Here is a 15,858-nt window from a genome sequence, read left to right as displayed (position 1 = left end):
TGAATGTCCTTAAAAAAGATTCCTGAGAAAAAATAAAAATCCTGGAAATTTTTAAAAAAAACGAACAAGAGTTACATGGATATGACTACCTAGGAAACCCTTTCAACATTTATTTTCTTGCCTTTCGAAAATGTCTAGCTAGAGGCCAGTAAAAATAACCCCAAAAGGCTCCCAGGATATGCAACAAAATTTATGTCCTGTAACAATAGCCAATAAAGGATAAAAGTTGATTGCCATCCGACCACACCCAATTTTTTATTTATTTTTTAATTTTTTTTTTTTCTTAATTTAATTAATGACTGCTTTTATTAAATATTTACTCACGTTGTGTGTACATATTATCATAAATTGCATTAAAAATAATAAATTATAAAAATAATTACAAAAAACCGTACCCATATTTATTTAATCCAAAAAAAAAAAACAGAGGATATAAAATTTAATTAAAATGACAATGGACCAACAAAAAATACCTCCGGATATAAATTGCATTTATTTTTATTTAAATAAATATTTACGAGAGCAGACGAAAAAAAAATTTTATAATATTATAATGGTTTTTATGGTTACACCAAAAAAAAAATATATATATATAAATAATTAAATAATATAGAGAATTATTTTCTGCTTCGATGGATTTTCGTGGGCAACCAAAAAAAAAAAAAAAAAATAAAAACAATTATTTATTCAAGTGGAAAAAATTGCAAAATGTAATGGTGGGGGTGGTGGTGTGTGGCTGTGTGAAAAAACCGCAAAACAAATGTATATGAACTTGTATAACAAATTTTCAATCGAAAAAAAAATATTTGAAAAAAAACTTATTTCAGCCATCAGGCCACCACCAACTAATGAAATGAAATATTTATGGACAAAAATTGCATAATAAATGTTTTGTGTGATAAAAATCTGTTTGGTGGTTGAGTTATGCCCGGCAACACACAGACAATACCCACCACTGCCATTTTGGAAATTCCCACCGCCATCATAACGGTAAATTCAAATCAAAGTCCCGATAGTGCAATAAAATAATATAATACTAACGGCTATGATAAAAAATAAAACCACAACAAATCCCAGAGAGGAAGAGAGAGAGAGAGAGGGAGGTGGGTTATTATTTCCAATAATAATTCTTTGCATTTCAGATATTTCCACTCAGCCCCATTGTCCACCTTTTCAGCTAGGCATTGCATTTTATATCCCAACCTCAATTTATTTGTTGTTTTTTTTTTTTTTTTTTTTTTTTTTTCAAAATTTAAAGCACATCCCGTGGGCTTGGGTATTAGTCAAATGCATGAAGCATACACTTAGGCGTTTGTGTCATAAACAGCAAACAAAACACAGAGCTAGCCGCAGCTAGCTGACCGCAAAAAAATTTAACGAAAGCAAAAAAAACACAGACAAAGGATTTTTTCAAATGCCTTTTCGAAGGGACTAAAAAAATATTTAGAAAAAATCCTTTAAAAAATCCAAGTTGGTCCTTCGAAAAATTTTCTCAAAAAAATCCAAGCTGGTCCTTTAGAAATTTTTCTTTAAAAATCCTCGTAGGTATTTTACTTTTTTATAATCCCTGTTGGTCCTTAGTTATTTTTCTTTAACAAAAATTCTTTAAAATTCGATTTTTGTTCTTTGTAATTTTTTTTTAAATTTCCTTAAATCTATTTTTGTCTTTTGAAAATTTTTCTTTCAAAACATTAATTTAAAAATCCATTTTGGTCTTTTAAAAATTCTTATTTAAATCCACGTTGATCCTTTAAAAATTTTTATACGTTGATCCTTTGACATTTTTTCTTTAAATCCACGTTGATCCTTTGAAAATTTTTTCTTTTAAAAATCCAGGTTAGTCCCTTGAAATTTTTTGTTGAAAAAAATCCACGTTGATCCTTTAATAATTTTTTCGTTAAAAAATCCAGGAGTCCTTTGAAAATTTTTCTTAAAAAAATCCACGTTGATCCTTGAAAAAATCCACGTTGGTCCTTTGAAAAAATTTCCTTGAAAATTTTTCTTGAAAAAAATCCACGTTGGTCCTTTGCAAAAAATTTCCTGAAAAAAATCCATGTTGGTCCTTTGAAAAAACTTCCTTGATATTTTTTCTTGAAAAAAAAAATCCACATTGGTCCTTTGAAAAAATTTCCTTGAAAATTTTTCTTGAAAAAAAATCCACGTTGGTCCTTTGAAAAAAATTTCCTGAAAAAAATCCATGTTGGTCCTTTGAAATGTTTTTGAAAATTTTTTCTTTAAAAAGTCCTCTGAAAATGTTTTCTTTAAAAAATCCACATTGGTTCTTTGAAAATATTTTCTTTAAAAAATCCATTTGGTCCTTTAAAAACCTGTTTCAAAAATCCACGTTGGTCCTTTGAAAAAAAAACTGTTTAAAAAATCAACCTTGGTATTTTGAAAAATTTATTTAAAAAATCCACGTTGGTCCTTTGAAATATTTTCCTTAAAAAATCAATTTTTAAAAAAAAAATCGACGTTGGTCCTTTGAAATATTTTCTTTAATATTTCCATTTAAAAAAAATCCACGTTGGTCTTTTGAAATATTTTCTTTAAAAATTCCATTTTTTTTAAAAAATTCACGTTGGCCCATTGAAATATTTTCTTTGACTCGCTCGATGGTGCTTTGAAAAAATTTCTTCCACTGATTTTTTTCCTTGATTTTTTTTTTAAATCAATTTTTTCTTTAAAAATACACGTTGACCCTTTAAAATTTTTCGTTAAAAGACCTTTGGTTGGTCGTTTGAAATATTTTCTTTAAAAATTCCATTTTTTTTTAAATCCACTTTGGTAGTTTAAAATAATTTCTTTGAAAATTCCATTTTTTAAAAAAATTCACATTGCTCCTTTAAAATATATTCGTTAAAAATTCCATTTTTTCAAAAAATCCACGTTGAACCTTTAAAACATTTTCTTTAAAAATTCCATTTTTTAAAAAAATAATCCACGTTGGTCCTTTGCAATATTTTCTTTCAAATTCAATTTTTTAAAAAAATCCACGTTAAAAAATTTACGTTGGTCATTTGCAATATTTTCTTTAAAAAAAACAATTCATTAAAAAATTCACGTTAAAAATTCATTTTTTTTATAACCAAGTTAGTCCTTTGAAATAATTTCTTTAAAAATTCCATTTTTTAAAAATCGACGTTGGTCCTTTGAAATACTTTCTTTAAAAATTCCATTTTTAAAAATCGACGTTGGTCCTTTGAAATACTTTCTTTAAAAATTCCACATTGGTCCTTTAAAATATTTTCTTTAAAATTCCATTTTTTTAATCCACGTTGGTCCTTCGCAATATTTTTTTAAATTCAATTTTTTAAAAAAATCCAACTTAAAAAATCTACGTTGGTCCTTTGAAATATTTTCTTTAAAAATTCCATAAAAAAAAAAATCCAGGATGGTCCTTTAAATTGTTTTCTGTAAAAAATCCATTTTTTTAATTCACGTTGGCGCTTTGAAATATTTTTCTTAATCCACGGTGGTCCTTTGAAAAAAATTCTTCCTTTGATTTTTTTTCTTTGATAATTCTTTTTCAAAAAATCTCCTTTGGTCCTTTAAAATTTTTTCTTTAAAATATACACCTTGCTCCTTTGAAAATTTTTCTTAAAAAAATCCACGTTGGCCCTTTAAAAAATATGTCCTATAAAAATTTTGGAACAACAATTTTGAAAAATTTTAATAGAACAATTCACGTTAATCCTTTAAAAAAATTGATAGAACAATTCACGTAAGCCCTTTAAAAAATTTTCCTTTAAAAATCCAAGTTGATCCTTTGAAAAATTTTCCTCTAAAAAATCCAGGTTGGTCTTTCGAAAATTTTTGTTTAAAAAAACTTAGTTGGTACTTTGAAAAATTTTCTTTAAAAAATCCACATTGGTCCTTTGAAAAATGTTCATCAAAAAATCTAAGTAGATCCTTTGAAAAAATTCCTTAAAATAATACACGTTTTTCCTTTGAAATTTTTTTCAGAAAAAAAATCCAAGTTGGTCCTTTAAACACTTCTCTTAAAAAAATCCTCTGAATATCCTTTCAATAATATTCTCAAAAAAATCCACTTAGATGGCTCTGAAGGTCCTTAGAAAAATATTCTTAAAAATCCTCAGAGTATCCTATTAAAAATATTCTTAAAAAAATCCAAGTTGATGGCTCTAAAGGTCCTTAAAAAATTAATTTTAAAAATCATCTAGAAGTCCTTTGAATAATATTCTTAAAATCCACACTAAATGCTCTGAAGGTCCCTTGAAAAATATAATAAAAAATCCTCTAAATGTCCTTTCAAATAATGTTCTCACAAAATTCACGTAGATGGCTCTGAAGGCCCTTTGACATATTGTTAACAAATGTAAGTTGGTCCTATGAATAGGACCATATTCTTAAAAAATCCTCTAAATGTCCTTTCAATAATATTCTCAAAAAATCCACTTTGAAGACTTGGAAAAGTGCTCTTATAAAATCTTCTAAATGTCCTTTGAATAATATTCTTAAAAAATCTACTTTAAATGCTCTGAAGGTCCTTTGAATAATATACTTCAAAAATCCCCTAAATTTCCTTTGAATACTGTTCGTAAAAAATTACATTGATGGCACTGAAACTCCTTTGAAAAACATTCTTAAAAAATCAAAATGTCCTTTCAATAATAACTTCAAAAAATCCACGTAGATGGCTCTAAAGGTCCTTTGAAAAATATTCTTAAAAAATCCTCTCAATGTCCTTTCAATAATATACTCAAGGTCCTTTAAAAAGTATTGTTATAAAATTCTCTTAATGTCTTTTAAACAATATTCTTAAAAAATCCTCTAAATGTCCTTTGAATAATCTTAAAATATCCTCGTTAATGGTTCCGAAAATATGCTTCAAAAATCCCCTAAATGTCCTTTAAATAATATTCTAAATAAATAACGATGATGGCTCTGAAGATCCTTTGAGATGTTGTTAAAAAAATCCAAGTTGGTCCTATGAAACATTTTCCAAAAAAAAAAAATTAAAACGAAAGTTCTTTGAAAAATATTTTTAAAAGATCCTTTTGATGGACCTGAAGGTTAGATGGAAAATATTCTTAAGAAATATCACGTTCTAATTTTTAAAAAATATGAGGTTGATGCTACCAAAATCCTTTGAAAAATATTCTCAAAAAATGCAAGTCAGTCCTTTCAAAAATATTCTAAAAAATCCATATTGCTGGCCAGAAGGGCCCTTGCAAAATATTCTTAAAAAATCTCTCGTTGTTGGTCCTGAAGATCATTAATTTATTATTCTTAAAAAATCCGATTTGATGGGGCTGAAGGTCCTTTGAAAAATACTCTTAAAAAATCAGTGTTTATGGGTCTGAAGGTCCTTTAAAAATATTCTTAAAAAAATCCGTGTTGTTTCTTTGAAAAATATTCACAAAAAATCTATTTTGGTCCTTCAAAAAAAAAAAAAAAAAAAAAAAAAAGAATACGATACAAGGACCCACTTCAATTTTTTAAAGATTTTGTTTTTAAATATTTTTTAAATTAATAAAATTTTTTGGAAATAATATTTTTGGCCTCCTGTCTTTTAAAAAAATATTTTTCAAAAAATTTGTAAAAAAGATAATTTTTAAACAATTTCAGTTAATCAATTCAAAATTAATTATCCGATTTCTTTTTTCTTTTCAGGCCCTCGATTACGACTGTGAAGTGCAGGAGCAACAGGACATACCGCAGGCCATTCAACTGCTGGGCGAAATGAACAGCAACGTCAAACAGGTAACCGATTTGGTTGAGGGCATGCTACAGCGTGTCAAACGCGGTGAACTTACAACAGAATATGGCCTCAGTTTCCTGGAAGTCAAATATCACATGCTGCTCGATTATCTGATCAATTTGACCTATGTTGTGTTGCGTAAATGTTCCGGCGAAACCATTGAAGGTGATCCCTCAATAGAACGTTTGATTGAAATACGTACAGTTCTGGAAAAAATACGACCCATCGACTACAAGCTGAGATATCAAATCGATAAACTGGTGAAAACGGCCACGACGGGCGTGTCATCGACCACAGATCCAATTTTGTATAAGGTAAGGGCAGAGACTCTTTTTGAAAGTTTTGAAATCAAAATAATCCAATTTCTTTTGCATTTCAGCCAAATCCTGAAAATATGTTAACTAATGCCAATGGCGATGATGAGGATGAAGACGATGAGGATGATGATGACAGTGCTTCCGAGTCCGAAGAAGATGCCGACGATGATGTCAATGGCGTTAAGAAACCCAAAAAGGGTGCCACCGCAGGCAAACCTGGTATTTATGTGCCACCCAAAATCAAACCTGTCTACTATGATGGTGATGAAAAACCAGAGGATAAGGAGAAGAAATTGTTGGAAAGAGCCAAGAAACGGGCCATCACGTAAGCTCTAGCTTTCGATTTCATTTCACAATACTAATTGTATGTTTCATTTCAGTTCATCAATGATGGAAGACCTGAAGGAGGAATATTTGGATGCCCCCACGGAAATTTCATCCGGCTCTCGTGCCCAACAGATATTGTCCCGAGCCCAAAAGGAGAAACAAGAATACGAAGAAGCCTATCTGACACGTCTGCCGGTGACCAAAGCTGAAAAGCATCGTAACAGGAAACTAACAACATTGGGTATGAGCAAAAAAGGATCTTAAGCAAATATTTGTGAAAAAAAAAAATTATTTGAGGAACTGATTTTTTAATTGAGGAGCTGATGGGTTCTAAAAATTTTTGTAAAAAAATCCACGTTTATAGGGCTGATAGGTAGTATAAAAATACTTGAAAAACGAAAAGGAAAAATATTAAAAAAATTACACTTAGGGAGCTGATAGCCATTAGAAAAAAAATTTAAAAATAAATCCACGCTAAGGGTGTTGATAGGTCCTATAAAAGAGATTATCTTAAAGAAATGTTTGTAAAAAAGCCAAGTTTGGGAAGCTGATAGTCATATTAATATTTGTAAAAAGTTTAGGATTAAAAGACTGATAGTTCCTATAAAATTATATTTAAAAAAATTCACATTTGAAGAACGTATACGTCCTGTAAAAATATTTAAAAAAAATAAGAAGGCGAAAGGTCTTACAAAAATATTTTTAAAAAATCGCAAATAGGGAGCTGTTTGGCATTGAAAAAAAATAAAAATAAATCCACGTTAACAGTGTTGATAGGTTCTATAAAAGAGATTATCTTAAAGAAATATTTGTATTCTTGGGAATCTGATAAGTCCTATTAAAATTTGTTAAAAAAAAATCAGGCTTAGAGGACTGATAAGTCCTAAAAAAGTATATTTGAAAAGTCCACATTTGAAGAGCTGATAGGCATTCTAAAAATATTAAAAAAAAAACAATTTCAGGCAGGCGAATGATCTTACAAAAATGTTAATAAAATATATCCACGTTAAAGTTGCTAGGTCCTATAAAGATACTTCAAAGAAATCATTGTTTAGGGAGCTGAATATTAAAAATAATTTAAAAAAATCTGTGTTAAAAAAGCTGAAAGGTCCTTTTAAATATTCAAAAAAATCGCCTTTAGTTGGCTGATAAGTTCTATTAAAATATTTTTAAAGAATCCACGTTCAAAGAGCTGGTACGTCCTATAAAAATATCTTCGAAAAATTCATGTTTAGGGAGCTGTTAGATATTTAAAAAAATCCAGATTTCGGCAGCTGATAGTTCCCATAAGGGTACTTTTAAAAAATCCATACAAAGAGCTGGTATAAAAATGTTTTTTGAAAGTTCGGGTTTGGGGCGCTGATAGATATTTAGAATAAAATCCACGTTTTGGGAGTTAATAAGTCCTAAAAAGGTATTTTTAAGAAATCCACATTCAAGGAGCTGGTAGTTCCTGTAAAAATATCTTTGGAAAGTTCAGGTTTAGGGAGCTGATAGGTATTTAGAAAAATTCACATTTTGGTAGCTGATAAGTTCTATAAAGGTATTTAAAAAATCCTCGTTTTGGAAGTTGATAAGTTGTATAAAGGTATTTATAAAAAAATCCACGTTTACGGAGCATTTAGGACCTATAAAATTATCATTTGAAAGTTCAGGTATAGGGAGCTTTTAGAAAATGTTTTTAAATCTTTTAGATGGCTGATAGTTTCTATGAAAATATTTTTAAATAATCCAACTTTAAGGAGCTGGTAGATTCCATAAAAATATATTTTGAAAGTTCAGGTTTAGGGGGCTGTTAGATATTTTAAAAAATGCACATTTTAGCAGCTGATAATTCCTATAAGGGTATTTAAAAAAAGGCCATCCAAAGAACTGGTAGGTCCTATAAAAATATTTTTTAAGACTCAGGCTTAGGGGGCTGATAGATATTTAAAAAAAATTAACGTTTTGGTAGCTGATAAGACCTATAAAGGTATTTTTAAAAAAAAATCCACGTTTCAAGAAATACATGTTTAGAAATTAAAAGATTTCAGGGAGTTGAATGTTGAAAAAAATTAAGAAGTTTTAGAAGTTGATATGTCCTATTACTATCTTTTTAAGAAATCCACGTTTTAGAAGTTGGTATGTGCTATAAATATCCTCCTAAAAAATCCACGTTTTGGAAGTTGATAACTCCTATAAAAATCCTTTTAAAACATCCACGTTTTTGAAGCCGATGTGTCCTATTAATACCCATTTGAAACATCCACGTTTTAGGAGCTGATATGTTCTATAAATATCCTTTTAAAAAATCCACGTTGTAGGAGCTGATATGTCCTACAGATACCCTTTTGAATCCACGTCCTATAACAATCTTTTTAAAAAATACACATTTTGGAAACTAAAAGGTCCTTTAAAGCCCTTTTGAAAATAATCATGTTTAGGAAGATGATAGGTTCTTTAAAAATATTTTTTAAATAATCCAAGTTTAGGAAGATGATAGGCCTACCTTGGTCTTCAAAATTCACGTTAAAGGAGCTGATATTTCAAGGAATAAAATCCACATTTAAGGAGTTGATATGTCATGGAATTATTTCTCAAAAACCCCCAAGTTTAACGGGCCAATAGATCATGGAACAAATATCCTTAACAATCCAACTTTATGGAGCCTACAGATCATGAATTAAAATTCCTTAAAGAACCAAGTTTAAGATATTAATAGGTCAAGTATTTAATTGTTTTACAATTTCACGTTTGTGGAACTGGTTGGTCATAGAACAAAACTGCTTAAAATTCATTTTTGAGGAGTTGATATGTCAAGTAATAAAATTTCTTACAAATCCACATTTAAGGTCCCAAGTTTAATGGGTTGATTTTGATCAAGTATGAAAATGCTTAACAATTCCACGTTTGTGAACCATGAATTAAAATGCTTTTAACATTTACTTCTAAGGTTGCAGAATAAAATGCATTAAAAATACAAATGTGAAGAGCTTACAGGTCGTGGTAAAACAACACAGTTCAAATCCATTTTAGAGGGCCAACATGTTTTGAAATAAAATGCTTTTAAAATCCAGGTTTAAGAATCTTATAGGTTATTAAATAAAATTCCTTAAAAATCTACTTTTGTGGAGCTGATAGGTCATGCATTAAATTTTCATAAAATATCTCTTTTAAGGTCTCTACAATTCCACTTCTAAGGACTTTTTTTGTCATGGAAGAAAATTGGGAATGGAATAAAATTCTTCTGATAGGTCATAAAATAAAATCCACCTCCAAAAAGGTTATAGGATCAAATGCTGTAAAGGACGGGTTTGAGGGGTTGATAGGCCAAGAAATAAAATGCATTACAAAGTCACTTGTGAGGAGCTGATAGGTCATAAAATAAAATTCCTTCAAAATCCACGTTTATAGGATTAATTTAATTAGGTTCAGATAGGTCATAGAATAAAAAGTTTTAAAAAATACGTTTGAGGAACTGATAGACTATAAAATTAAATTCCTTTGAAATTGATGATGAGATTCCGGGCCGAACTTTGAATATCCTAAACCATTTGGAACAAATTTGGAAGTTTCCAAAAAAATAAAATCCGTTAAAAATTCTGTTAAATTCTTTAAAATACCTAATATAGCCGTTATATTGGGGTCTAAACGAAGACGTGGACCTGCATAGACAACGTTTGTCATAAGCCAATAAAATTTTTAAATGAGAAACTTTAAAAAAATAATGTCGCTAAAAACATCAAAATACCGAATATTGGGAGGCACTTTTATAGGGAGGCTATATGAAGACATGGGCTTACATACGCAATTTGTTGTCATATATCCATTACAAATTCTAAATACGAAATTTGAAACAACTCCGGTAAATAATGTCCCTAAAATCGTCAAAATATGGAATATCAAGGGGTGTCGTTATATGAGGGCTATACGATATCGTGGACCGATATAACCCATCTTCGAACTTTGTCTGCCTGCAGACAAAAGATCGATATGTGCAAAATGTTAGCTTCTTATCTTTATTTTTGTTTTGACTCTAGCGTGATTAAAACAGACGGACGGACGGACATATTCGATTCAAAATCGATCAAAATATGTTTAATAATTTTTTCTTTAATATTAAATTTTCTCCCTTTTAATTCCAGGCACCCTGGGCGATGAAATCCTCGGTGAAATAAGTCGTGATGCAGCTCTACGCGGTGATTCGCTTGGTGGCAAAAAACGAAAAGCCAAGGGCGGTAAAGGCAAAAAGAAAGGTGGCAAAAAACGTAAATTCCATTAAATAGCAGACAATTGAAAAGAAACAAAAAAACCCACAAAAACTGAAAACAAGAAATGGACCCGCAAATCAACAAAAAAATTAAAGATTATAGAATTATTAAAAAAAAAACTAAAAACAAGAACAATGTAATTAATTATAAAACAAAACACCCCTCTTACAACAAGTAACAGATGAAAAAAATGAAGACGTCATTAAATTTATAAAAAAAGTAAACAATTTTTTATAAATTACAAAAATTCCAGTTTTTACATGAGAAAGAAATAATGAAATATTAATTGAAATAAGAATTGAAAATGAATTATTAATTATTAATTTAGAAAAGAAAAAACTACAGCAATATAAGGAATGAAGTGAATGGAAACATAGAATGAAATATGTGAAAAAATAAAAAAAAGAATTGAAAATTGTAACAACAACTATAAAAGGAAAAATAGTAAACATTATTTTTTATGTTTTAATTTTCAAATTAATAACAGGAAACGGATTTTTTTTTAATTTGGAGCATAATTTTAAAAATCCATTATTGTAATAAAATTATACAGAAAAACAAATTTCATTTTTAGTTGAAGTAATTTCTAACATAATCTTCCAATTTTTTTTTACTTAAAAATAAATAAATTAAAAATAAAATGAAAAGGTAAAATAAATTTGAAATTCTCTTTTATTTTGCCATTTTTTTTTCCTTCATAAAAACCATGAGCAATAAATTCTATTTTTATATTTAAACATGCTGTTATTTTCAGTTTTTTTACATGAGGTTTCGTTATTCTTTTATAAAATGTTTGCTTATTTTTTACAAAAAAAAAAAAATCAAAACTATATTTGTTTTTTTTGATTTTTTATATTTTTTTCAACGTAAAATAAGTTTATTTAGGATCAAAATTGTGTTTGTTCTATTTGGGTTTCAATTTATTTTTCTATTATTATAATAACATATGTTTAATTAAATATTTTTTTTTCAACGAAAATTTGTTAATTTTTCATAAAATGTTTTTACATAAAGTTATGTAATTTTTTTTTTTTTTTTGAAATATGAATTCAGTTCTTGTTTAATTTTAAATTTTACAATATATTATAAAAAATATGTATGTTTCATTTCAATATTGTGTTAAATATTTTTTTTAATTTTCAATAAAGGTAAAATTAGTTAATTTTTTTATAAAATGTTTTAATTTTTTTTTTAAATATATATTCTTGTTTTAATTTTTTTTGAATATGGATTTATTTTTTTAGTACTAAAAAAATGTATTTTAAATTTAAATATTAAATATTTTCGTTCTCTTTGAATTTCTGTTTAATTTTTAATATATATATTAAAAAAATGTATGTTTCATTTGTATATTTTTTCAACTATTTTTTTATTTCAATAAAGTACTTCTAAAAATAACTCTTTTCCTCAATTTTGTTTTATTTTACTTCTATTTTTTTTTGTTCTTGTTTTTAGCAATATGATTCTAGTTTTTAAAATTATATTTTTTCAGTAGATTTAAATTTTTTTATCTGTATTTTTTTAAATTTTTATATTTTATTGAATCTATAAAAAATATATTATATCCATATTAAAGCCTTATAAATAAATAAACATGTAAACTGCATTACAGTTTCGGCAGCAAAATATGAAGAAAAAAAATTAAAAATACTTATTAATTTTTTTATTAAAAAAAAATATTTTTTTAACATTTTTGTAATTAAGTTGTTTAAACATATTTTTATGTAAAACAATAAAATCTTATTTTTACAGGATAAATTAAAAAACAAATAGTAAAAAAATAGAATTAGTGATGTTTTTTTGGTTATAAAAAATTTTTGTTGACATTTTTTTAAATATAATTGTTTTAAACGCATTTTTACGTAAAAATATAATTTTCATTTTTACAGCATTTTCTTATTTATTTTTTTAAATATATTTATTTGTTTAATTGTTTTATTAATATTTTAAAACATAGTACTTGTATAATACTAAATTAAAAAACAAATACTAAAAAAACCTAACTTAATTAAAAAATACTTATTGACTTTTTTTGTTTTACAAAATATTTTTTTTTATCATTTGTAAAAACATAATTCTTCTTTTTACAAAATTTTCTTAATTTTTTAAATATATTTTCTATAATATATATTCTTTTATGTTTTTTTTTTTTTTGTTTAATTTTTAATAATAATAATACATAATACGTATATAATGCTAAAAAATATATAATTATTTATTTTTTTGGTTTTAAAAAATATTTTTTAATCATTTTTTAGATATATTTTATTCAAACCTATTTTTAAGTAAAACTTATTTTTACAGGATTTTATTAAGAAATTTTTAAAAATAATTTTATTTAAACATATTTTTAGGTAAAACACAATTCTTATGTTTCTTATGTGTTTAAAATATATTTTTCATAATTTATATTTTTTTATAATTAAAAAACAAATACTAATTGAATTGAAGAATTAATAATATAATTATTTATTTATTTATTTATTATTATATATATATATATATATGTATATATATATATATATATATATATATATATATATATATATATATATATATATATATATATATATATATATATATATATATATATATATATATATATTGTTTTATAAAATATTTTTTTAATTATTTTTTTGTATATAATTTATTCAAACCTGTTTAATGTAAAACATAATTCTTATTGTTACAAGATTTTTTTAAAAAAATATTTTTTTCTGTTAATTTTTTTTTTTTGGTTTTAAAAATATTTTTTAATCATTTTTTTAAATATAATTTACTCAAACCTATTTTTATGTAAAACATAATTCTTATTTTTACAGCATTTTATTAAAAAAATATATTTTTTCTGTTAATTTTTTGTTTTTTTTTTTTTTAAATAATATTTAATTTTTTTTTGATATATTTTTTGAAACACACACTAAAAATTACATATTGTTTTAACTAATAATATTTTTGGTTAAATTTTTTTTTAATAATATATAATTTTTTGGTTATAAACACTAAAAATTACATAATTTTTTAACTAAAAAATATTTTTTTGTTTATTTTTTTTTAATATATAATTTCTTGTAAATATATTTTCTTGAGTCCCACCCAAAAAATTTCATATTTTTTAACAAAAAAATCTTTTTTTTTTTTGTTATTTATTTATTTATTTTTTTTTTTTTTTTTTGTGAAATAATATATATAAATTAAAAAAATTATATTATTTTTTAACTATAAAATATTTTTTTGTTTATTTATTTATCTATGTTTTTTAAATAATATTTAATTTTTTGTTAATATATTTTTTTCGAAGCCCACACTAAAAATTACATGTTTTTTAACTAAAAAATATATATTTTTTTGATTTTATTTATTTATTTATATCTTTATTTTATTTATTTATTTATTTATTTATTTATTTTTTTTTTTTTTTTTTTTGAAAAAACGTTTAATTTTTTGTTAATAAATAAATTTTTTTCACTAAAATTTATATAATTTTTTAACTAAAAAATATATGTTTTTTTATTATTGTTATTTTTGAAATAATACTTTATTGTGTGTTAATATATTTTTTTAAAGGCAAACGATAATAATTACATAATTTTTAAACTAAAAATTTGTTTTTATATTCAATAAAATAATAACTTTGTCTGGTTACTTTTCCCGCAGTAATTGTCCAGCAGCTTATTTCTGAGAGAGTAAAGTTTGTTTTGTTCTCCTTGCAAAAGAACGGTGAAATGTAAACAGACTAAATTCATGCAAAAACTTGCCAGCAATCAGCTAATTTGCCAAAACGAAACAATTTGTCCGGCATACGAGGAAATGAAGCATGCAAAAAAAAAAAATAAAAACTTTTCCAAAATAAATAATTTCCAAAATAAAAATGTTTTAAAATTTGCTTGCCCAAATAAATATAAATCACCAGATGGATAAGAATTCTTGTCCAGCAAGAATTTGCAAACTCTCATTGTGAAAGAATAGTAATCTCTCTCGAACTGCTCTCTTGCAGAGCTTAAACATTAGCAACAATTCTTGCAAATGTAAGGGTAACCAGACACAGCTCACATTTCTTTATTTTTAATTTTTTTTCTTATTTTTTTTTAAATTTTCAAAACTGAAATTGAAATCCACCAGACTTGTAAATTATTAAACATATTTCGAAATACAATCTAAAAAAAGAATGTAAAAACTAAACCTTAAATATTATGTTGTTTTTAGGAGACAAAAATTATCAAAAAAAAAATAAAATTAATTCAAAAAAAAAAAAACTTTTGGCAGCAAAAAAAAAAAAAAGATTAAAACAAACACGACATACAAAAATCAAATGCAGGTTACAAAACCCGACAAAAAAACAAGAACAAAATAAACCAAACGAAAATATGCAAAATATTTAAAATCAATAGAAGAAGAAGAAACCAAAGAACAGCTACAACAACAACAACAAGAAATAGAATACAAATTGAAAAGTTGAAAATAAAGCACAAAGTAAAATTTACAAAATTTATCACAAAACAAAAACCAAACAAAGGAATGCAAGAAGAGAACGACAAACCTAAAGCAAAAGTGATCCACACAGACGACAAAAAGACGAACAAATTTTGAAATCATGAAACCAAACACACTCATACACACATACATACATACACACTGACACAAGCAAACCAGTAACTATACAAAACAAAAAATGGAAATAAAATTGCAGTTGCCTTATTATACAAAAAATAAAAAATAAATAAATGAAATAAAATAAAATACAAACAAAACAAGTTTGAAACAGAAAACTTTAACAAATTAAAAATAAAATATAGCAAAGCAAATGGAAAATATATCAACTTGAAACCACAAACCAAAAAAAAAAAACAATTTTTAATGAAAAGCGAAACCAAAAAGAAAACTAATATTTTTTAAAAAAATAACCAAACCGTTATGCAAGGGCATGCGAGGCAGAAAGTGAAAAGTTTTTTGAGCTAAGGGGGGGAAACTTAATTATATACTTATATATAAAGGGTGAGATAAAAAAAACTGCAATAATTTTAACAGCTGTCGAACGAGTGACCTAGAAATGACAGCAGTCTGAAGTTGGTTGCAGTTTAAATTTCTCAAGAAAATCCCCTTAGACCCCAAAATTTTCCGTTTTGTGTCCCACAAAATCCCACGAAATAAATTCAATCAAAAATGATACTCAAAATTTCCCCACCCAAAATACTGAAGAAAAAAAATAAAACCAAAATGAAAATGGAAACTGTTATATTTA

The 15,858-nt window shown here is 25.6% G+C and overlaps 1 protein-coding gene across 1 annotated transcript; it reads left to right on the top strand.

Annotated features, from left to right (window-relative positions):
* Positions 1-924: 924 nt before the first annotated feature.
* LOC131807125 (neuroguidin-like) lies at positions 925-10,657 on the top strand. Its single transcript, XM_059132130.1, has 5 exons — positions 925-990; positions 5,635-6,036; positions 6,102-6,364; positions 6,420-6,607; positions 10,491-10,657. Exons 1-5 carry the CDS (start codon positions 925-927, stop codon positions 10,625-10,627), a joined length of 1,056 nt encoding a protein of 351 aa, XP_058988113.1. The 3' UTR covers positions 10,628-10,657.
* The last annotated feature ends 5,201 nt before the right edge of the window (positions 10,658-15,858 follow it).

Source organism: Musca domestica, unplaced genomic scaffold (assembly GCF_030504385.1).
Source record: "Musca domestica strain aabys unplaced genomic scaffold, Musca_domestica.polishedcontigs.V.1.1 110, whole genome shotgun sequence".
In the NCBI taxonomy this organism is placed as follows: Eukaryota; Metazoa; Arthropoda; class Insecta; order Diptera; family Muscidae; genus Musca; species Musca domestica.
Note: the sequence above shows the minus strand (reverse complement) of the source record. Positions and strands in the feature narration are given on the sequence as shown.

Bases quoted from the DNA above. Each gene is read 5' to 3' on its own strand.
- LOC131807125 (XM_059132130.1), top strand. From the start codon at position 925: ATGCCCGGCAACACACAGACAATACCCACCACTGCCATTTTGGAAATT. The intron at 991-5,634 runs GTAAATTCAAAT...TTTTCTTTTCAG, and splicing joins TTCCCACCGCCATCATAACG to GCCCTCGATTACGACTGTGA. The intron at 6,608-10,490 runs GTATGAGCAAAA...TTTTAATTCCAG, and splicing joins CAGGAAACTAACAACATTGG to GCACCCTGGGCGATGAAATC.